Here is a 25,286-nt window from a genome sequence, read left to right as displayed (position 1 = left end):
ATACTGTAGATCAAACAAGACACAAATGCACTGCTTTCAGTTTAAACGTTGCTAAAAGGTGGACTCTGTTTGACTGGTGTTGATATACTGAGGTTCAGCCCTTAAACTACTATGATAGAGTAGAGAAACCCAGTCATTGCTAACTGGTGTCTGAATACTGTGATGTGCTCTGACTTGGCTGTGGTAGGGCTGATGGCAGCAAGGCGGTGTGATCCATCACTGACCTACTGAGCCAGCTGATGTTCGCTGTTCGTACAAAGTTGATGTTGTTTAGAATCTAAACAGCTGCAATCACCAGACAGAGGAAATAATCTTTTCTTTCTTAAATTATAACTATTGCAAAAACTGCAGCCGTGCTTTTCCAGCAGGTAAAACAGCTAACTGGAAACTTTCTCCCACCGTCCCATGACAGATCTGGAAATGTTCCACTGTTTGGTGAGTGTTTGTCAAAATCAGCCTTCAAACGTGAAAGAAATAATGATCTGACATTAATTGTATTGTGTATCGATATCGACTGATATGAATTTTTTTTATCGTGATAGCATTTTTGGCCATATCACCAGTGGTGGACAGTATCTAAGTAAATGTAATTACTGTACTTAAGTAGTTTTTTGGTATCTGTACTGAAGTTTCTCCGTTCTGGGCGACTTTCTCCTTTCACTCCACTACATTTCAGAGTCTAATATCCGACTTTTTCCGCCTACATTTTGAGAAATCTGTGGTTCCTTTTGGTTTCTGTGTGTATAAAAACGTAACATGTCAAAACGAAAGAAGCGCAAAGCCAGAGCACCAATCAGGGCCCAGCGGTCACTTTGTTTAGAGCTGGTTTTGACCTGTCGGTCATACCGACCCAGTGCAGCACGCGGTTCAACGTCAGCGCAGCAGAGTAAAACTTTGGGAGAGTCTGTTCAACATAAATGATGAACTAACCTAACTTTGTGTAAATAGAGCTCAATATAGAAATATGTCCACATATGCAGTCGAGACTGACGCGGCTTTTTTCTGAATTTCTACAAACACCATTTCATTTTATAGTAAATGAGTTTGGGCTGGTTTATGTTTATGAACAGACGCCTACAGATCAACATAGTAAAGGAGCTCATCTGTGATCCTGAGTTTAAAGCCAGTTCTTATTAAACTTAAACTTGGAACTAAGTTGTAAATAAATCTGAAACTGAAACTTTGCTTGTGTGTAAAAAGTGATTTCAGAGCCACTCGGTTCTCCCTGATGGAAACTGTTTACCTTCAGTGTTTTGTGCTTCTGATCATTTTAATAGACGTCAGCGTCACTAATTAATGACGTTCTATTAAAAGACTGGTTTACCAAGAGAGACGCTGGAGGACTTTCACCTGAAATGAGTTCATGAAGCCAGTCTGGTTATAAAAATGATAACAGGACATCAGAGCCAGAATTACTCTTTTAGTACTTTTACTTTATACTTAAGTACATTTGAAGGGAAATACTTTAGTACTTTTACTCAAGTGGAGGTCTAAAGGGAGGAACTTCTACTTTTACTGGAGGAATATTTTACCTTGGGGGTCTCGACTTTAACTCAACTACATGACGTGTGTACTTCATCCATCACTGCGTATTGCCCAGTCTCAGTCGAGGGGAGCAGGCTAAGTGAGCCTAACTGTCCCCAAGCGTGTTAAAGCTCTGCCATCCAAGAGAAGCGATCAGAGAGCATGACTGAACCCACAGCGCTGACACTGAGGAGAGTTTCTCCCAGTGGCTTCTGTCATCAGTGGTAGCTTGATAAATGAGCTTCATGCTCATGGCAAAGTCAAAGCAATGTGGTGGGAGAAGAGGAATCATGATGAAGATGCTGTAAGGCTTCCAAACGCCCATCTGCCCCAGAAACAGCAGCATCAAACCAGCCATCAGCAGATGTTAGGAAGATCTCTGTTCCACGTCAGGCGTCTTAGTGAGAGAGGGCCATCGGAGCTTGTAGCATTAATGATGCTACAGCTCATCTCACACTCCTTCAGGTCTACTGCGGCGAATAAAGTCCACACTGAATGCAATGATGCTCATCCACAGGTAGAGCAGAGTGGAGCTTCTCCAGTGCATCTGACAGACAGATCAAACTGAAGAGATGAGCGGAGGCAGTGGAAACACACACAGCCCCTGAAATCAAGACAGCTGCTGCTTCTTATCTGTTCATTGAGAGGAGGGAGCCGGACATTGTACACATCATTTCCAAATATAACCATGAAGGATCCAAGATACATTTGCCAGCTTTTTCTCCAGGGTATATTTTGGTTTTTCCAACTGAATTTACATGATCAAATCGTAAGGCAAATAATTCAGTAACTTCAAGAAATTAATGCACATTTTTATTATTATTATTTTTGTAAAACCTCCCCTCAAATTAACTGAACGTGTTTTATGATCACACATATCACTATATGCTTACAATTTACTGCTGAAAGCCAAAAATCTCAGACGTACTTGTGTTATTTTATAAAAGTAATGTTTACAGAGCAGATCACTGAAGAGACTGTTTATAGTTTATAAAATGATATAATTATAAAATATTGAAATGGTTCTTCAGATTGAAAGAGAATGTGTTTTAGATGGTTCTATATAGAGCCTTTTTGAAAATGCTTTTATTTAGCACCAAATTTGTTCTGTTATTGCTGCAAAAACAAGCTTGTGGCAGTAGAAGAGTCCTTTTTTATTAGGGAAGCGAGTATCACTGGTTAAGAATGGATTCTTCCTTTGTTTTCAGGTAGGCAGATGTTTATGGTCATTTCTGAAAGACACAGAATTTCAGTCACTGGGATCTGGTCTTTTTCTTCTTCTGCTAAACCCTGAATAATTCTACAGTTGAACATGTCTGAGTACAATAGGCTGTTCCTACTCTATACATCTTAGCCATCGTCCCTGAGGACAATACCAGCCATCTAGGGGCAGTCGTGGGCTGGAGGTTAGGGAACCAGCCCTGTGATTGGCAGGTCGCTGGTTCAGTCCCCTTGACTGACAGTCCATGACTGAAGTGCCCTTGAGCAAGTCACCTAACCCCCAATTGCTCCCTGGGTGCCATGGATAGGGCTGCTCACTGCCCCCTAGTGTGTGTGTTCACTAGTGTGAATGTATGTGGGTGTTTCACTGAGCGGATGGGTTAAATGCAGAGGTCTAACTTCACAGTGTGCCAACACAGAGACAAATGGTTGTAAATTCTAATCTGAATGATATCACTAAATCACTTCTCTACAACGTTACTGTTCTTGACCAAACCATTCTTCACGGCAGTGCAGCAAGATCTGCATAAATTCCACATAGAGCCAAAGTCGTTAACCCAGTGGTAGAAAACATAATGTGCACAATTCAGTGTCTTTGTAGCACCCATCTAAAATGCATAGTGTTACCTTGTTTAGTGTTGAAACTTAATTTGAATTGTGGAATTTGTGTTTTAACATTTTTATTTGGCTTGTTTGTTTTGCTTTGATCAGTTTCCATACACTCTTAAAAAAGATGTAAGGACAATTGAAATGGTCCTAAAACAGAGCCGTGTGGAACACCGTACTATACCTTCACAAAGTTCAAGGCAAGGTGAGTTTATTTATTATTTATTTATTTATATAAAGGCAACTTTATATTACAACACATTATAATACAATCTTTAAAAATATGGCTCCTCTAGGGTTCCTTAGTAAAGAGAATGGTTCTATTTACATCCATTTTATGCTTAAATGATTCTTTTTTTTCAGGATGATGGAGAATGTGTTTATGGCTCTATAAAGCACTCAGAGCTGCTTATTCAGGTAGAAACAGGGTGCTACCATCATAAAGGTAATTGTTAAATGGAAGTTTTTTTTTTATTTATATGCAAAATATAATTTTGCAGTATGATTCATTTTTCTTTCTGTCCAAAGACAGGGTCTCAAGTCTTCCTGCTGTTTTGCCTGATTTTTCCTCTTTTCATCTTGTTTAGTAAACTTGCTCAAGATTTAAGGTCCCTAAGTGTTCTTGAGTCATCATGAGGTTGTACAGGGAGATTCACTCGAAAGAGGTCCCAAATATTCTGTTATATCTCCCGTTATGATGAAGCATCTGAAGCAAAAATACACTACATACCTCGACGTCTGTGTAATCTATTGCAGTACATGTGATGCTGGAAGGGATTTCCGTTTTCTGCAAGACACATGAAGGAATACAGGGGTCTGCACCCCCCGAAGTTGAACATGGAGGTTAAACGTTGCAATGGCTGTCCAGCAACTACCTCATCACTCCAATGCAGGGGCATCCCAGCTTATTCGATGCTCCATGTACTGAGGAGCTCATTGCACATTGATTCATCCTAGAGAGAGTTATTACAGAATATTCCGAGCCTCTTTTGAGTGAATCTCCCTGTATATGAACCATATACACTGTGTTTTGTTGGATTTTTTTTTATTTATTTAATATTTCTTTTCTCTTCTTTCAGATTGGGCCAGGTGGCCGGTGGCTTGCAGTGGATGGCTTATCATTGCATTGTTGTTTGTGTGTGTGTGTGTTTGTGTGTGTGTGTTTGTGTGTGTGTGTTTGGAGTGACACCTCACTTATGACTTACTCTTAGGAAGACATTAGAGAATGAGGCCCAATATTACAAGCATTATTTAATATATCCTTGTTTAAGCATATAAATACACTGTCAGAAATAAAGGAACTTTACAGGTACCTTTGGGCCTCGTTCTCCAGCATCTTCCTAAGTGTGTTCTTAAGTGTGTTCTTGAGATGGATCCTACGTCAGATTCATGACGTGCTCCTAGAGCGCAGAACTGTTGTCCTTTGTGCTCTTGAATGTGTGTAGATTCTGTTCTTATCCAAGAACAAACCTGACAGGAAAACACTGGTGAATGACAGAGTCTTGATCAAAACTGTGTAAGTGGGTTTTAAGAAGGAATTTCTTATTCAGAATAGTCTGTGAATGAGGCCCTGATGTTCAGTGAGGTTAAATGTTTCCTTAAAGGTACGACTGGTTTTAATGCCTGACTGTGGTTTTCTCAGAGGAAACGAACATATTTGTACCTTTTCATAACAATGTTTATAAAACAGAACAGTGAGATTAAACCGCTGGAGACAGACCTGCTGTGTGGCGTCAATATAACGGCACAATTATGTTCTGTATGTAAATGCACTGAAGACACACCTTGATGGTTCCACCCCAGTGACAGTTCAGTACCTTTTTTAGTAGCAGCCTGATTCTAGATCAGCATTCCTTTTCTAATGCTACACAAAATAACCCATTTAAAGATGGTTCTGTGGTAAAGACACACACACACACACACACACACACACACACACACACACACACACACTTAGGGGCAATGTAGCATGACCATGTCATGTCTTTGGACTGTGGGAGGAAACCAGAGAACCCAGAGGAAACCCACGCAGACACGGGGAGAACATGCAGACTCCACACAGAGAGGACCCTGGTCGCCCAGCCGGGGAATCGAACCCAGGCCCCCCTTCTGTGAGGTGAGGCTACCCACCGCGCCACTGTGCCGCCCTTTAGTAAAGACAATGGTTCTATATAGACCCATGAACACTCAAAGAACCATCTGCCTAGCGACATGATCTTTCAGATTGACTGGATGTGCTGCGTATGGTTCTTTGTAGCACCAAAAGGGTTCTTTTATGATTACAAGCCTGACATCATCACAATAGAAGAATCGTTTTGGGTGGTATATAGAACCCTTTAAATATACAACCAGGTACAACACATTCTCCATCAATCTGAAGGTCCCTTTCATTATACAAAGGGTTCTTGGAGTGTTCACGGTTCTATATAGAACCGTTTTTTAACTGAAGAACACTTGAAGAATCTTTTAAGAGTGAAAACCAGCTTTGTTGCAGACGAATGTATAAAATGATCGTAATATGCTGCTAATATTCTATACACTCTTTAAAAAGTGTGAAGGGTTCATTAGTAAAGAACATGGTTCTACAAAGAACTGTAGTAAGGATTCTTTGAAAGGCATCATGAAATGGTTCTTAAGATTGAAGCAGAATGTGCTGTAGATGGTTCTATGAAGAACCTTTTTGAGAAAGGTTCTAAATAGCATCGAAAAGGGTTTTTTTCTGTTACGGTGTCAAGCCTGTAACAATAGAAGAACCCTTTTAAGTACAGTGTGCATTAATGGTTCCAGCTTATATCCAATGTTTTTTTTTTTTTGTGACGAACTTTTAATAGTAATAATGTAGTAGTAATAGTAATAATGTGCTTTCAGTGTGACGTGAATTATGAACACAAAGTACACATGGGACTCTATATTACAGCCCTTATAGTAAATCTCATTCCAACGCTGCTTATCCAATCACATTGATACCTGCCTGTTGGCTGGTAACCTATTACGTTCATTCTACCTTGAAGGCAGTGCTGCCTTTAGAACCACTTTGAGTGGTGAATTCGCACAAAAGCGTGGGAGAAGAACCACAGCCACGAGAGATGGTGGGATGATAGCAACAGCTGCAGGAGGCAAAGGGAGTCCAGAACAGCGCCTCTCAGCTTACGTACATTGTACACCACTGAATCTTCCACATCACACTGTACCCAAACACCTCATATTCACACTTCATTCAAAGGACAAAAAGAAAAGACACAACATGAAGAAAAAGGGGGAAAAAAGAATAAATTGCCCCAAAACTACTTAAAAAGCCAAAACGAAGGCTATTTGTTCCACAAACAGCAAAGTGGACCTTCCTCTCAGAATCACAGAAGAAGTGTCTTTGGTTTTCTGATTCTTTTTTATTTCATTTTCCCATCTCAGCCTTTGTTTCAGCACGTTTTCAGCGTCCCCTTTGTCTGTCCTTTTTTATTCCCGTTCGTTCGTGTTTTTCCCGATTTTACCTGTGCTTCCTGGTGGCGTGGGGGTAAATCCTCAGCCTGCTAATCTGGCTGGCTCTGAGCCACCCCAACACACACAGTCATTCAACCCACACTTCATCAGCTCAATTCATTTGAGACCCTTTCTCACAGGTTTCCTCTCTGCGCTTGGGTCCCCCTCCCTGCCGTCCTGTAACAACTGAGGAAAGACTGAAAAGTCTAGATGAGGAGCCAGTGAAATGTGACAGGTTTTGGTTTTGATTTTGTTCATTTTGTGTGTTTTGGGTGTAAAAATACAGACAGTGGCTGCTGAAGCGCTCACTCCTGTCTCCAGCATCCCTCCTCCTTCTCCTGGGGTAGCACAGGCTGGGGTGCTGTTAGCCCTGAAGTAGCCTTTAGAGCTTCAGAAGCCCTCATTTATTTTCATTATCATTTGAACACATCAGCTGCTTTTTACATTGCAAGAATATTTCATGACAAATAGACCAATAGAAATGCTGTCAAGAAAACCTGCTGCTTGAGAGAATGCCAAAAGAGAATAGCAACAAAAGTGGAAAGTACTTTTATTTGTTCAACACTGCGTTGGTCTTATTTGTAGAACTGAAGTCTTCAATGTTATTGTAAAATGTGGAAAATAGTAAAAATGTGTGCACCCAAACATTCTACTAGTACAGTATGGTGCAAAAGTCAGAGAACCCGCCTTTATTTAAATCCAGCCAAAACGACCATTAAGTACAAGTCTTTGATGTTTGTGAGGAGATAATCCACATGGAAGAGGAAGAAAAAGGGAAAATAATAAGAGTTCAGCTACAGAGTAAATGGGGCTCCTAACAACCTACTAGACCCCAAAACAGCCCCCATCAGATAAACAGCACTGAAAGCTTTGATCTCTGAGAGAGAGGAGAACATCAAGCTGCTTCAGATCTGAAAACATCCACAGGTGTTTCTGTCCATCCTTCCACTGTGAGAAGACCACTCAGCGCTGTGGGTCTGAAAGGACGGGTAGCTGATCAAGAAGAACCTCACTGAGAAAAGGAGACGGACACATCAAACAAAGGAGCTAAACGATGGACTGACCACCCCAGAGTCCAGCCCTCAGCACCAATGAATGGGTTTGATCACTTCAGAAAATCATTAACCAGCTTCTCAGACTGAGCTTTGGAGGTGTGTCTGCAGATTCTTTGAGGAGCTGAAAGTGAGGCTCCTGAAAAGAATGGAAGCTGGAATGAAGGTGAAGAGAGACTCACTGACCCTCACACAGCGGAGAGAAGATTTAGCTGTCGTTTCTGTGGAATTTGTACTTGTAAGTTGTTTTGATGGGAAACCAGATGAAGGAGTGGGTGTTCTCAGACTTTTGCACGGCACCGTATAAGCAGCATATCGGTCACTCTCCTCCAAATGGGTTGTCAATTATTGTTGGGAGACATATCATTAGTTTGTCCCTTTATTATCAATCATGTTCTTGTTATTCATTTTTCATGATGCATTACTTTAATACATTCATATTTGTTAGTACTCCAAGATGTCCAAGAATTACAAAATTATTAGTAAATCAATTTTACTTCATATTGCTCAGTTCAATCTTTTTCCCCTCTTTTTTTATGTATTTTTGAAACAGAACAGGCGTCACCATCTACAGACAACAGGTACTAATCATCCGGTGAACCTCCTGGAGAACCTAACATTCCACTTTTCCACTTTCAACACAACGTTTTTCTTATTTTATTTTTCCCAACTGCTGAGTTTCTTGCGCCGTTTGTGGTGACCGCACTGGACGGCTGCCCGTGTTAGTGCATCACAAACGAGCGCGGAGGGAGGAAAAAAAGACAAGAGAATCCAACAATTTCGATTTCCTAATCAAACCAGAAGTGTGGAAACATGACTAAGGACTTTATTTACCAAATAATTATTTTTTCCCTGTATTATCCACAAATAAAAGTGATCTCTTCATATATATATATATATATATATATTTTTTTTTAGTTTATATTTATATTAACATTATATAATTTCTTAGTGTGACAAAAAAAAAATGTCTTTTGGATTTTTTTTCCAGCCAAAGCTATAATCACCACTTTAAGGTCCCCATGCAGTCCTCGGAAAACTCAACGACCTGACAGGATTGGAAAAAGTGGACGCGCTCCATCAGCGTTACTCTCATTGCCCTCCCTCAGCTCCCTCTGTAATTGTTGGACATGTTGCCATAGTAAACAGCTACTCAATCATCGATCACATCCTGACATAAAAAAATCATGAATAAAGAAAGGAACCACAACCTTTCCTTCTCTTTTTTTTTTTTTTTACTATTTTTTGATATTTTTCCCTCTATTTTTATATAATAATAATCATCATCATAATCATAATAATAATAGCAATAATAATAATAATGACTATAGAATTATCCTTGATATAAATTCAAAAGTAGTACCTCTGTCAATTTAAATAAATAATTTTGGCAATCTCCATAATGGTGTTATTTTAAAATAAACAAACAATAAAAGTAAAAAAAAAAACTAGAAAAAAATAAAGACAGAAAGAAAGAATGAAAGAAAGAAAGAAAGAAAGGTGAGAGAGATAAGCAGAAGAACAGCACAGAGATATACAGAGAGAGAGAGAGAGAGAGAGAGAGAGAGAACAGATGCAAAGAAAAACATCAATTTTTTGTCTTTTAGAATTCAGAAAGGTATATACAGGACTCATCTTCTGCCTCTGAAAAGTGCTCCTCTCTGCAGCAGAGCGGTCGGCTGTTCCTCTTTGCTCGTGTGCGTGTGTCATCGCGTGTTCTCCCACGTTTCTGCGTGTGTCCATGTGCGTGTCCGCTGTGTTTGGTCCTGTGTTATACGAGCGTGTAGGACTTTGCGTATGGGTTGTTGCTCTGTTTCAGGTGTCCTCTGGAGTCTAACAGTGATTCCTGTGAGCTGCTGAGTTTGGCGGCCTGGGCCAGGTCTCCGGGCTCGCGGTGGGGCAGCGTGGAGGCTGTCCCGGGCTGCCACTGCTGGGCCGCTTCCCGGCTAGGTGGCCCGGAGGAGGTGGATGGGGCGGTGGAAGGGGTTTCGGAAGGCGTGGGGGCCAGCACGGCCGGCCGCTTCGCCGAGCGGCTCCTCTGTGGCTCCAAACACGTCTGTCCCGTAGCTTCCCGGCTCGAACCATGCGCTCCTCGGTTCAGCAGGAAGTCCATGCGCAGGTAAGGGGGCAGGTGGACCAGTTCACCACCTGCAGACAGGACACACATTAATAGAGCGGGTTAAGCTTCATTCATTCATTCATTCAACCTTCATTTACACTCGGAAATACATTAGCCGTGCTTACATGCAGCCTAATAATCCATTAATAATCCGACTAATGGCTCAATCAGAATAGAATATGTCCATGTAAACACCTCAGTCAGAATAGTCTAGTCCGATTGAGGCCATTTAGAATACAATTTCGATCCGATTGAACGAGGTGTGTAAACCTCTAAATAATCAGTTAAATAGAAGAATAATATCCGTGTAAACGCCTGCATCCGATTACATTCCCTATCGGAAAGTTTAAGTCCGTTCTGCATGAGCGTCGCGTCACAGTGAGAGTTTATACCGTTCAACACGGCGGAGCAGAAACTGGTCTGCAGAGGAGACGAAGTTCATGCTCTGATCTTTAAAAGACGGCGGTGGGACAGAGGCCCAGGTCTCAGAACATGACGTCTTCCTCTTGGCCTTCTTTAAAAAGGACATATGAAGGACGTTTTCCTGAGTCTGACGTCATTTAAAGTAATAAAAACACAAGCACTGCTCACTGCTGCTCATCTCACTCTGACCGGACCTCACATGATGCTGGTTGTCATGGTAACGTTTACTCTACACTTACTTCTCCATGCATACACGTCATTTTGCACTGGATTACTTGTAGTGAGCATGTAAACAAAGATTTTCCATCAGATTATTGAGTAGAGTGAGCATAAACACCTCAGTCTTAATCTGTAATAAGAATGTGTTCAATCGGACTGACAAAAATGTTTGCCAATGAGGCCGAATCCACTTTTCAAAAAAGCTGAACACAACCAAAAACATTACGTTACGTTAATGTAGCACATTTCTCAGAGTGAGAATGCTGAGTGGCAGTGGAAAGATCATTAGGCTAATCACTCATTCTTGAAACACACATACACACTTATCTACACACACTCATGAGCAGAGAGATGAGAAGAGTTCTGCACTTTAAGCACACGTCATGATCCAGACATAGACTTTTTCTTAGGCTTTTTCTCAACAGCACCTTTTAACTCTTTGAACTTACTGGAAGACATTTTTGCATGAGGTCATTTGCTGTTTCTGCATTAGATATTAGAGCCAGAGCTTCAATTCCAGCCACAAGTGTGAAAAACTGAGAAAGAAACACAGCTATGGGATTTATAATGTTGTGTTAGCGCTAAGCTAATGCTGGTTAAAAATCCCATAAGGGTGCTAACAGAAAGAGGATTTTTCATAGCAGTGTTATTGCCTTTTTTTGTTGGCGCGCCTATGGGTTTTCAAATGTTATGTTATCACCAAGCTAATGCTGACACATAGGCAAATATTTGGACGTTCTAGATAAACCCTATCCAACATAACATCTCAACAGTAGTCTATTTTGAGATTCAGTGGACGCTTCATCTCAATTAACCTTTAATCCCAGTGCAGAAACACTGCAAAAATGTTGTCTTGTCAGATGAAATTATGTTTAACTTATTACTAGATATTTTTACTTTTTAAAGTGATTATATTAGGTACAATTATCTGACTATTTTGGTAGAAAATTTTGCTTGTTTTAAGAAATGTGCTTGAATGTTGTCTAGCAGTCTAGTGAAATGTACTCGATGTACTGTACTCGATAAAATGATCTAACATGAGTAAATAATGTCTAGAAATAAGCCAGATAATCTTATAATAAGTGCACAACCATCTCAAATGGGAAACATTAGATATACTGACTAGATTTAAGATCATTTCACTTGACAAGACACCATTTTTGCAGTAAACATGTCTCTTTCTGCCACTTAATTCACTCCATTGTATTAATCATGTCTCTGAGCTGTTGTTGTGCACATTTTGAAAAGTAAACAACAACAAAAGGAAAGTCACACTGTGAGACTTCAAGAGACAAACAAACTCAAATATGCATTCATGAAGACTTTGTGCAGCAGGTCTACACTGTGAAACCTCACAGTGCTGGTGGAAAGACATTCAGTGAGAACTTTCTTCATCAAAAAGCATCACACATTCACTGAAGTGATGGAGCTCCATCCAGTTTCTTTGGGATGAGTTGGAATGACCTAGAACTGACCATCCAGCATCAGTACCTGACCTCATTAATGCTCAAAAAAATCCTCACAGCAATGTTCAACATCTTGAAGCCCTTCCAGAAGAGTAGAGGCTGTTACTGCAGCACAAATTCACTATTACACCTATGACTGTGTCCCCACCTACTCCTCCAACACCATAGTAAGGTTTGCGGATGACACGACAGTGATTGGACTCTTCTCCAGAGGAGATGAGACCGCTTACAGGGATAAAGTCCAGAGACTGGCTGAGTGGTGTTCAGGAAATAACCTCACCCTGAACTCAAAAACAAAAGAACTCATTATAGACTTCCGGCAGAAAGGAGCAGCCCCCACACCACTGTACATCAATGGGGACTGTGTTGAAAGAGTCCCTTCCTTCAGATTCATGGGCACACACATTTCTGAGAATCTTTCCTGGACCACCTACACCATGGCAGTGGTCAAGAAGGCGAAACAGAGGCTCTACATCCTGAGAATCCTCAGGAAAATAACCTTCAGGAGGAGCTGCTGGTGTCCTACTATCGCTCCACCATTGAGAGCGTGCTGACATACTGCATCTCAACGTTGTCCAGCAGCTGCTCAGTGGCAGGAGGAGAGCACTGCAGGGGGTCATAAACACAGCCCAGAAGATCATCAGCTGCCCACTGCCCTGCATGGAGGACCTGTTCAGCTTCCGCTGCCTCAGCAGGGCAGCCAACATCCTGAAGGACACATTTCACCCGGGACATCTTCTGTTTGACCTGCTGCCCTCTGGTAAACGCTTTAGGTCCATCCCATCCCGGACAAACAGGCTTAAAAACAGTTTTTACCCCAGAGCCGTGCGGGAACTGAACACTTCCAGACCCACACACTGACAAGGACTTTCTATAGGAAACTGTGCTCAATAGAACCGACTGAACACCACTTCTGCTCTTTAATGGCACTGATTTCATAGGACACTTCACACTGTTCCAGAGTTCCACTCCACCCCTGTTCTGTTTATTATTCATTTGTTCTGGAGAGTGCGATCTATAATCTATAATCTGTATTCTTTCTGTGCAATAATTCTTAGATGTGCAATATTATATAACGCTATAAGCTGTCCAAGGAATGTGCAACTACAGCTGCTACCTCACCTGTATATTGTCTATTGACTGTTTTAGAATATATAATTTTATAGTCCCTTTTTCTTTATATTTAAGATTTTTGATACTTTCTTTTTCCTTAAATACTGCACTTCATATATTTTAGACTTATGTTTAGATATTTTAGCCTTATGTTTAAATTGTTTTGTATGTAGGAAGTGCCGCTGGATTGCTGCTCAATTTCGTTGTACACTGTGCAATGACAATAAACGCATCTTATCTTATCTTATCTTTTCTTATCTTATCTTTTCTTATCTATTAACACCTTCATTTCAGGAGAAACTCCAGATACATTATATTGTCAAAAGTATTCGGTCGTCTGGCTTCACACGCATATGAACTTGACTGACATCCCATTCTTAATCCATAGGGTTTAATGTGATGTCGGCCCACCCTTTGCAGCTATAACAGCTTCAGCTCTTCTGGGAAGGCTTTCCACAAGGGTTAGGAGTGTTTATGGGAATTTCTGACCGTTCTTCCAGAAGCACATTTGTGAGGTCAGACACTGATGCTGGACGAGAAGGCCTGGCTCACAGTCTCCGCTCTAATTCATCCCAAAGGTGTTCTATCAGGTTGAGGTCAGGACTCTGTGCAGGCCAGTCAAGTTCTTCCACACCAAACTGGCTCATCCATGTCTTTATGCTTTGTACACTGGTGAGCAGTCATGTTGGAACAGGAAGGGGCCGTCCCCAAACTGTTCCCACAAAGTTGGGAGAAATTGTCCAAAATCTCTTGGAGCTGAAGCTTTAAGAGTTCCTTTCACTGGAACTAAGGGGCCGAGCCCAACTCCTGAAAAACAACCCAGCACCATGATCCCCCCTCCACCAAACTTTACACTCGGCACAATGCAGTCAGACAAGTACTGTTCTTTGCATTGCGCTTGGTGATGTAAGGCTTGGATGCAGCTGCTCGGCCATGGAAACCCATTCCATGAAGCTCTCTACGCTGTTCTTGAGCTGATCTGAAGGCCACATGAAGTTTGGAGGTCTGTAGCGATTGACTCTGCAGAAAGTTGGCGAGCTCTGCGCACTATGGGTCACTGAGAGTGACCCATTCTTTCACTAATGTTTGTAGAAGCAGTCTGCAGGCCTAGGGGCTTGGTTTTATACAACTATGGCCATGGAAGTGATTGGAACACCTGAATGATTTGGATGGTGAGTGAAGACTTTTCGCAATATAGTGTATCTAGTGTATGTTCCTGCTGTTGTAACTCATAGCAGTAATGTACCATTACTGTTTACTGATTGACCTGGTAGGGCTTTCTATGCCAGCTTCTATGCAGATTTGATTTGTTGAATTTAATACAGCTTTTTGGGTTTTTTTTCCTGAATGCAGTAAATCTTCTGTGAGCATGTAAACACGATTTTCTTGGTTTAAATGTACCATTTCTCTCTGCTATGTTCCTCTGATCTGCTGTAATATCACTGGATATACAAGGTCACCAATTACGCCCAGCTTTCAAAAGCCTGCAATCTAATAGAAGCATTCTTCCTCAAGCAAACCTGCCTCAGCTCCACAAAGCTGCTCTGAAATGATGCTGCAATTCAACACAGACATACAACATAGAATGTCAAAGAAAAATAGAAAGGACATACAGGAACATCTGCTAATGAAGCAAAGATGCTGCTGGTGTTCTCAGAACAATGGACTGACCACCACATAGTCCAGAACTCAACAGGATTGTTGTATCCTGGTGTTTGAATTATTATTAAAGCACTTAATTAATTATTATCAATAGATAAAAGGTTAATATGTAAAATGCAGTAAATCTAGTAACAACTGTATAATTAATAACTGTCATTTGTGAACTATAAAATATATATTTTTTTATTTTTCTATAATTAAGTAGTCAAGATGTAAACAGAGTCGTTCAGAGTGGTTTGGTGTGAAACGCTCGGTTCTAGATAAACTTACCGAGTCAGAACTGTTCACAGTGGTGGTGATAGGAACCAGACATCCACCTCTAAAGGCTCCCTCACAGAACGTTCCTACATGAAATGGTTATGAATTCACTGCCTGATGACTGAGACAGTTTTATGAGAGTTTTGGCTTAAAATGCATTTTAATTCATTGATTTAAATCCATTTATGGTGGAGGGATACATGCAAGGAAAATAGTCCCCAAAGAAAACTTATTATTACAGATTTTCGACTATTTTCCATCATAAGCATTCCATATAAACTCAGAAGACTCGTGTAGGTTCTCTGGTGGTTCTGGATGGTAAAATAAAATATCTATATCTGTGTTGTAGTCATGGTGACCCCTGGTTCCCATCACCACCACTGTAAAGACATCTGAACCATTTCACACCAAACCACTCAGAATCAGTCTGTTTACATCTCACCCAGTGAATTATGGGGGAATTTTTGTAAAATTGGTGTAATTCCCCTGTAAGTTTCACTTTATAGGGGCTTGTTACTGTAACCGAAAATTTGCCTCCTCACTTATCAGTTGATTTAATGTGCCCGGCTATTCGGGTGATGAGGTCTATGTTTTGTGGGTTTGGTAAACTGGACCTGTGCTCTCCAGAGAGTGAAGCAAGGTCAGCACGGTGCTCAGCAGGCAGTCCTGCTCAGGGCTCATATCACATTCGGACCCATTGTGTCCACACAGCGCCGTTTTGTAATGCCGGACAATACCTTTCTGATAGAAGACACAGATGGCCTCTGCTTGCCCTCTGCACACGACGCACAGAGAGCCGTTTCAGGCTGAGGCAGTAAGACTAGACGAAGAAAGGTAACCCAAGCGCGGTCCGAGCCCGACGGACAGGCCGCAGCGGCCCAGACGGTGCACACGTTGCCTCTATAGCTGCTGATTGCCGAGAGACACTGAAGTGTGTCAGCAGGATTGAGTTGTCAACACAGCAATCGATACCACACCGTGATGCAGGTGAGCGAGGAGTGACGCGGTCAAACCAGGTAACAGTGGAAAAACACAGGCGTGCCACACACGTGATGCAACTGCCTTGTTTGACTTTGGCTAACGTTTAATTTCATTTTGGTATGTTTTAGTTTCTGTTTCACATTTTTTATTCTTTTTTATTCATTTTATCGTCAACTTTTATTTTTTAGTTAGTGTCGAGTCTTTGTTTTACATTTTATATTTTTTATTTATTTCATTAACTATGTTCTAACTTATTTTATCCCTTATTTTTGTCACAATTCTAACAACTTTTTTAGCTAATAAATTTACTATTATGCACATTTCAATGAATACTTTTTTAACATTTACTATTCCTTTATTATGATTTCTGTAAATGAGGGTTACCCTCAGGTGGACTAGTTGATAGATCGATTTACTGATTGATTATTTGATTGACTGATTAATTGATTGATGGTATAATTAAAACAATATTACACAAATATGCAGAATTTCAAAGTGGTGCCTGCAGTGGTTTTTCTGTTATGAACTGAAAAAATTTCCCCATCAACTTCCTGATGGAAAGCTAGAAAAATCTGCATAAACCAAATTTTTGCCAAACAATTGTGAACATTATAAAATTTTGAAAATGAAAAATTTCCTGCTGTGACAGTATAAATGACTTCCCTAACCAGTTGATTATACTATTTAAGCTTACAATAATCTCCACCTTTAAGCGTATTATAAGTTTTCAGACTTTTTTCTTGTTTTAAGAAATTTTATAAAGCAAAATGATCCCACTATCTTGGTTTTAAGAAATATCTGCCAATATAATGAGCTAATATTGCTTAAAAAATTACTATAAACAAATAAAAACCATTCTTTTAATAAAAAAAAAACATTTTATAAGCTTATAACAATTTCAACATGAGAAATATTTGACATATCGGTGAGACTTAAGATAATTTCACTCGCTAAGATACAATTTTTTTGCAATGTCTATGAGGAACCAAACACTAACGTTCCTCAAAGTCCTTCGCACTCTTTAAATCCTTCATCTGCTCGGTTACCCTGTGTAAGGGAGTCTATGAGGGCTTCGCCACAAGTAACTCAATAAGTCACCTGTTATTCAGCCAAGTAACAGAATCTAGGAAGCTACCTGCTGCTCACTTCACCTCCGGCAGCAAAGAACACAACCCAGCATGGGTCAGACAACCACGTCCAGGTGGACATCATACCTGTATTACTGCTCAACGCTGCTGACATGTGGATGCTGAAGATGCTGAATGTTTGATGCTGACATGAAAATAATCTCCAAGTAGAGTGAAGATGCACCTTTGCCTGTTTGATCTTGTGAGACGTGACAGCTGTGGTGTGTTTACAATGACTAATTCTATTTAATCTCTATACAGAGATACTGTATCTGTCAGCTTGTGCTGCTTAACAGTACATCACCAAAACCCCCACCTTCAGTCATTTTTTGTGTCCAAGTCCATTACACACACACGCACACACACACACACACACACACACACACACACACGCACACACACGCACACGCACGCGCACGCACACGCACACGCACGCACGCACGCACGCACACACACACACACACACGCACATTTTCTAAGCCGCTTCTCCCTCAGGGTCGCGGGAGGTACTGGAGCCTATCCCAGGGGTCACTGGGCGGAAGGCAGGATACACCCTGGACAGGTCACCAGTCTATCGCAGGGCACCAAGTCCATTACTTTCCCCAAAATTATTTAATAAATACATCCCGTACATCATATTACTCAACAACACCCTGTTTTATTTGAAAATAATTTTAATTTTATGTGCATCCACATAAATTTTATTTTAGTTTCTTTTTGCCTCCAAAAGTTTAAAAATGCCAGTATATGTTGTTTATATGTCGTATATGTTGATTAAGTTAACTATCAAAAAGGGGATTTAGTTATAAAATTCTAATAAAAAAGTTTGGAATTATTATTTTTTTGTTTGAAAACTTGCTGTTAAATAAGGAAACTTTTGTCTGCAAGATCTTAACTTCCTCAAAAGTCAAGTGGCTCAACCAAAAACGAGGATTTTTTTTTATACTTCAGTGACAAATCAAACGTACCCAGTTCCCCCTCTGACCCCAAATGTAGTTGATCAGTCACGTTTGGTGTCCCAAGTTTGCTTTAGTTGTGTAGTTTCACACTGGAGCTTCAAGTCTAATGTACCTGAAAAGTAATAGTCTTCACAACTAAGGAGGCACTCAGGTGATGCCTTTTTAAAGGTAAGGTGCTTAAAAAGAAGCGATAGCGCTTCTTACTGACAGGTGTCCAGTCATTTCCTATGGCACCTGTGTAAAATGACCAAACTGTAAGTCGCTCTGGATAAAAGCATCTGCCAAATGCAAGATATATAAATCTTTAATAGGACTATTGTAATTTATTCCCATGCATACTGGCAGTTTTCTTTATTGAGGGTTCCAGTTAGCTACTGTATGACTTTTTGACACAGTTACTTAGTTAGCGCCCGATTTTATCAGTCAGCCTCCAGCATAATTTATTACAGTACAGCAGTTATTATGGTCAAAATAGAGGCCCATTTTTTATTTTATAGACAAAAACGTTGGAAATTTTAATGATATATAGACCGTTAAACTGGAAATGTCCCCAAAAATCTGGTCACCTTCTAGCGTTAAAAGGAAGCAAACTTTTGACATTAAACATGACTTGGCTGATCAGCTACATTTAGTGGTAAGAGGAAACTCTGGCCTCGGATTCAGACTCACCGGGTCTGTGTGCTTTGGGCACGGCCATATTCATGACCCGGCTGGCGTCCTGTGGTTTGGGTGGGGAGGCGGTGAATCTACAGATGCCGGACTCGGAGGGAGTGCTGGAGGTCAGGCTGTCTGTGTAGTCGTTGGTGCCGGCGGTCATCTGCTCGGAGGATGTGTCGGAGATGAAGCACTCGGTGATGGTGAACTTGGCGTGGCGCAGCTGCTCCTCCATCTTGGCGTGTTCGTAAGCACGGGCCAGTTCCTCATACGTGGAGGAAGCGCTCTCCGTGGACACCATGCTGCTCCGAGCACGGTCTGCATGAGAATATACACATTTTCACACGTTTAATGAGACACTTCTGCACTTTTGTTATGGCAAATGCTTCAAATATGTGTGTATTAAACAAAAGCTGCTGTCATTTAGTCAATCAAACCACAACTCAGACAGTGTTTTAATGTCAAATCTGAGTTTCTGCACTGCAAAAATATAAACATGGGGAGTAAAATCATCTTAAATGTAGTCTAAAACTGTAACATGTCTTATTTTGAGATTGCAATAAGATTATTATATGATTATTCAATGTATTCTATATATCTATATCTATATCTATCCCTATATTCATCTATATAATGCTTGAAACAATCAAAAGTATCTACCAATGGAATAAAAAACTCACTGGATATAAGTACTGAGAACAAGTATAGACTGTATAGTTTAGCACACTGGTCTGCAACCCTGGTCCTACTGAGTCTAGTCCCGAACACAATATGCCACACCTGCTCTAGCAAAAGAACCTCTTCGCTAGTCCCTGATTGGCTGGACCAGGGCCAGGTTCATGACAGTGACTTAAGAAAAAAAATCCTTGTCTCTCACTTTTCCACCACCGCTCCACAATTATCCTGTTTTCTTAAAATGTTTCTTCCAGCATCACCTCTAGATCTTATTTCCTACATTTTTAAACACTTGGTTTGATGACTTTCCCCCAATCTGAGCAGATTAAACTAAATAATGGAAAAACAAATAATGCAAATTCAAAATATATTTCACGCTGTTTATGGTCAGCTGGAAAGGAGCCTAGACAAGAAACCAATGGAGATTTTATTAAAAAAGTCTTAAAGACATAATTATTTATGGTTTAGTGAGACAAAGACTCTTATTGTGAAGGCGAGGCTAGCCTTCCACTGCAGGAAGAACTGGTCAGTCAGGGCTCGGAGTGAGAGAGTGCAAAAGTGGAGCAAGCTTTTCTCCACATAATTTAATTAGTGTAATTAGTGATAATATGTCAAATAAGTGCCGTTGGGAAAATTGCTGTAACATCGACTGCAGACACGGCGGACCCCAGTGGACCCCGGCAGACCCCAGCAGAATGCTTTGATGGGTAATAACTTCATTTATTAAAACTGGTTTCTCTCCATCACTGAACTCTCTTATTGTTCAAGCTTGTTGAAGCACAGCACCGTTAGTAGGCAGTCATTTGCACAGGCTGCTTAATGAGCTACTGCCTTCGTAACTGAGCATTATTTCCCCTACATGCAGGAAAATCCTTGTGCGAAACCGTCAGCCTATCAACTCAATCAGTAATGTATAAATGGACTTTATATTTACATATTTACACATATTAATTACAGACCTTATTGTTTTAATCCACAGTTAACAGTTTAATTATGGAGAGGTGATCCCTGCCAAATGAAATAGCTAGCTACCTGTTTTACTACTGCACTGTGAAAGATGTCTTTTACAGTGCTTGACATGTCTTTACAATGTTTCATCCATCTTTTACAGTGTTTCACCATCTTTTACAGTGTTTCACCATCTTTTACAGTGCTTCACTCGACCTTTACAATGTTTCATCCATCTTTTATAGTGCTTCACTCGACCTTTACAATGTTTCATCCATCTTTTACAGTGTTTCACTCGACCTTTACAATGTTTCATCCATCTTTTATAGTGCTTCACTCGACCTTTACAATGTTTCATCCATCTTTTACAGTGTTTCACTCGACCTTTACAATGTTTCAACTATCTTTTACAGTGTTTCACCATCTTTTACAGTGCTTCACTCGACCTTTACAATGTTTCATCCATCTTTTATAGTGCTTCACTGTTTTTGCAGTGCTTCACCATATTTTGCAGTGCTGTCTTTTACAATATTTCTCCATGTTTTACAGTGTTTCACCATATTTTACATTGTTTCACCATATTTTACAATACTTCATCTGTCTTTTTACAATGTTTCATCCATCTTTTATAGTGCTTCACTCGACCTTTACAATGTTTCATCCATCTTTTACAGTGTTTCACTCGACCTTTACAATGTTTCAACTATCTTTTACAATGTTTCATCCATCTTTTACAGTGCTTCACCGTCTTTTACAACGTTTCACCGTCTTTTACAGTGCTTCACTCATCTTGTACAGTACTTCACCCATCTTTTACAATGTTTCACTGTCTTTTACAATATTTTAACGTTTTTACAGTGCTTTACTCGTCTTTTACAGTACTTCACCATCTGTTACAATGTTTTACTGTTTTTTACAGTGCTTCACTATTTTTACAGTGCTTCACCGTTTTTACAGTGCTTTACTCATCTTTTCCAGTAATTCACCCTCTGTTACAACGTTTTACTGTTTTTTTACAGTGCTTCACCATTTTTAACAGTGCTTCACCCATCTTTTAGTGTGTCACCCATCTTTTAGTGTGTCACCCATCTTTTAGCGTGTCACCCGTCTTTTAGCGTGTCACCCGTCTTTTAGCGTGTCACCCATCTTTTAGTGTGTCACCCGTCTTTTAGCGTGTCACCCATCTTTTACAGTGTTTCACCTGCACTTTGCAGTGTTCTTCAGCTGTACCTGTGTCCTGAGAGGGGCTGACACTGTAGCTGTCGCTTTCCTTGTCCACGGAGCCAGTGGCGCGGGGGGTGGGCAGCCTCCAGTCCGTGGTGAGAGTGTGGGAGGACATAGGTGGGTGTGGTCTGTTCAGGGTCCACTGGCTGGCGTAGCGGCTGCGAGTGGCAGGACCCGCTTTAGCCGTACGGCGGGCAGTGGGGTCTACGAGACACAGAGAAACAGCAAAGATGGAGAAAAGGGCTGCATGAGGGAGAAAACATTAGTATTATTACTGAACAACTGCTAGTACAATATTTACAGTGTTTTGACAGCCTCTAGCAGTGTTTCACTGGGTTTCTACAGTGGTTCACTGGGCTTTTACAGTGTTTCACTGGGCTTTTACAGTGTTTCACTGGGGTTTTACAGTGTTTCACTGGGCTTTTACAGTGTTTCACTGGGCTTATACAGTGTTTCACTGGGGTTTTACAGTGTTTCACTGGGCTTTTACAGTGTTTCACTGGGCTTTTACAATGTTTCACTGGGGTTTTACAGTGTTTCACTGGGCTTTTACAGTGGTTCACTGGGCTTTTACAGTGTTTCACTGGTCTTTTACAGTGTTTCACTGGGCTTTTACAGTGTTTCACTGGGGTTTTACAGTGTTTCACTGGGCTTTTACAGTGTTTCACTGGGCTTATACAGTGTTTCACTGGGGTTTTACAGTGTTTCACTGGGCTTTTACAGTGTTTCACTGGGCTTTTACAATGTTTCACTGGGGTTTTACAGTGTTTCACTGGGCTTTTACAGTGTTTCACTGGGATTTTACAGTGTTTCACTGGGTTTCTACAGTGGTTCACTGGGCTTTTACAGTGTTTCACTGGGGTTTTACAGTGTTTCACTGGTCTTTTACAGTGTTTCACTGGTCTTTTACAGTGTTTCACTGGGCTTTTACAGTGTTTCACTGGGCTTTTACAGTGTTTCACTGGGCTTATACAGTGTTTCACTGGGGTTTTACAGTGTTTCACTGGGCTTTTACAGTGTTTCACTGGGCTTTTACAATGTTTAACTGGGGTTTTACAGTGTTTCACTGGGCTTATACAGTGTTTCACTGGGGTTTTACAGTGTTTCACTGGGCTTTTACAGTGTTTCACTGGGCTTATACAGTGTTTCACTGGGGTTTTACAGTGTTTCACTGGGCTTTTACAGTGTTTCACTGGGCTTTTACAATGTTTCACTGGGGTTTTACAGTGTTTCACTGGGCTTTTACAGTGTTTCACTGGGGTTTTACAGTGTTTCACTGGGTTTCTACAGTGGTTCACTGGGCTTTTACAGTGTTTCACTGGGTTTCTACAGTGTTTCACTGGTCTTTTACAGTGTTTCACTGGTCTTTTACAGTGTTTCACTGGGCTTTTACAGTGTTTCACTGGGATTTTACAGTGTTTCACTGGGTTTCTACAGTGGTTCACTGGGCTTTTACAGTGTTTCACTGGGTTTCTACAGTGTTTCACTGGTCTTTTACAGTGTTTCACTGGTCTTTTACAGTGTTTCACTGGTCTTTTACAGTGTTTCACTGGGTTTCTACAGTGTTTCACTGGGCTTTTACAGTGTTTCACTGGTCTTTTACAGTGTTTCACTGGGCTTTTACAGTGTTTCACTGGGTTTCTACAGTGTTTCACTGGGTTTCTACAGTGTTTCACTGGGGTTTTACAGTGTTTCACTGGGCTTTTACAGTGTTTCACTGGGCTTTTACAATGTTTCACTGGGGTTTTACAGTGTTTCACTGGGCTTTTACAGTGTTTCACTGGGGTTTTACAGTGTTTCACTGGGATTTTACAGTGTTTCACTGGGTTTCTACAGTGGTTCACTGGGCTTTTACAGTGTTTCACTGGGGTTTTACAGTGTTTCACTGGGCTTTTACAGTGTTTCACTGGGCTTATACAGTGTTTCACTGGGTTTCTACAGTGTTTCACTGGTCTTTTACAGTGTTTCACTGGGCTTTTACAGTGGTTCACTGGGCTTTTACAGTGTTTCACTGGGCTTTTACAGTGTTTCACTGGGGTTTTACAGTGTTTCACTGGGCTTTTACAGTGTTTCACTGGGCTTTTACAGTGTTTCACTGGGGTTTTACAGTGTTTCACTGGTCTTTTACAGTGTTTCACTGGGCTTTTACAATGTTTCACTGGGGTTTTACAGTGTTTCACTGGGCTTATACAGTGTTTCACTGGGCTTTTACAGTGTTTCACTGGGCTTTTACAGTGTTTCACTGGGCTTTTACAGTGTTTCACTGGGCTTTTACAATGTTTCACTGGGGTTTTACAGTGTTTCACTGGGCTTTTACAGTGTTTCACTGGGGTTTTACAGTGTTTCACTGGGATTTTACAGTGTTTCACTGGGTTTCTACAGTGGTTCACTGGGCTTTTACAGTGTTTCACTGGGTTTCTACAGTGTTTCACTGGTCTTTTACAGTGTTTCACTGGTCTTTTACAGTGTTTCACTGGGCTTTTACAGTGTTTCACTGGGATTTTACAGTGTTTCACTGGGTTTCTACAGTGGTTCACTGGGCTTTTACAGTGTTTGGGTTTCTACAGTGTTTCACTGGTCTTTTACAGTGTTTCACTGGTCTTTTACAGTGTTTCACTGGGTTTCTACAGTGTTTCACTGGGCTTTTACAGTGTTTCACTGGTCTTTTACAGTGTTTCACTGGGCTTTTACAGTGTTTCACTGGGTTTCTACAGTGTTTCACTGGGTTTCTACAGTGTTTCACTGGGCTTTTACAGTGGTTCACTGGGCTTTTACAGTGTTTCACTGGTCTTTTACAGTGTTTCACTGGGCTTTTACAGTGTTTCACTGGGCTTTTACAGTGTTTCACTGGGTTTCTACAGTGTTTCACTGGGCTTTTACAGTGTTTCACTGGGCTTTTACAGTGGTTCACTGGTCTTTTACAGTGTTTCACTGGGCTTTTACAGTGTTTCACTGGGCTTTTACAGTGTTTCACTGGGTTTCTACAGTGTTTCACTGGGCTTTTACAGTGTTTCACTGGGTTTCTACAGTGGTTCACTGGGCTTTTACAGTGTTTCACTGGGGTTTTACAGTGTTTCACTGGGCTTTTACAGTGTTTCACTGGGGTTTTACAGTGTTTCACTGGGATTTTACAGTGTTTCACTGGGTTTCTACAGTGGTTCACTGGGCTTTTACAGTGTTTCACTGGGTTTCTACAGTGTTTCACTGGTCTTTTACAGTGTTTCACTGGGCTTTTACAGTGTTTCACTGGGCTTATACAGTGTTTCACTGGGATTTTACAGTGTTTCACTGGGTTTCTACAGTGGTTCACTGGGCTTTTACAGTGTTTCACTGGGTTTCTACAGTGTTTCACTGGTCTTTTACAGTGTTTCACTGGTCTTTTACAGTGTTTCACTGGGCTTTTACAGTGTTTCACTGGGCTTTTACAGTGTTTCACTGGTCTTTTACAGTGTTTCACTGGGCTTTTACAGTGTTTCACTGGTCTTTTACAGTGTTTCACTGGTCTTTTACAGTGTTTCACTGGGTTTCTACAGTGTTTCACTGGGCTTTTACAATGTTTCACTGGTCTTTTACAGTGT

At 40.8% G+C, this 25,286-nt stretch overlaps 1 protein-coding gene across 1 annotated transcript in view; it reads right to left on the bottom strand.

Moving 5' to 3' along the window:
• Positions 1–9,365: 9,365 nt before the first annotated feature.
• The window catches only part of dscamb (Down syndrome cell adhesion molecule b), a 207,935-nt gene continuing 192,014 nt past the window's right edge, over positions 9,366–25,286 (bottom strand). Inside the window, exons 31-33 of the mRNA XM_037531093.1 lie at positions 21,715–21,912; positions 18,877–19,179; positions 9,366–10,028 (exon numbers count right to left, since the gene is read on the bottom strand). Coding sequence (XP_037386990.1) covers positions 9,652–10,028; positions 18,877–19,179; positions 21,715–21,912 — 878 coding nt within the window. The 3' untranslated portion in view covers positions 9,366–9,651. The remainder of the gene's footprint in view (positions 10,029–18,876; positions 19,180–21,714; positions 21,913–25,286) is intronic.

This window comes from Pygocentrus nattereri, chromosome 19 (assembly GCF_015220715.1).
Source record: "Pygocentrus nattereri isolate fPygNat1 chromosome 19, fPygNat1.pri, whole genome shotgun sequence".
Classification (NCBI taxonomy): domain Eukaryota; kingdom Metazoa; phylum Chordata; class Actinopteri; order Characiformes; family Serrasalmidae; genus Pygocentrus; species Pygocentrus nattereri.
This window is presented reverse-complemented; position numbering and strand designations above follow the sequence as displayed.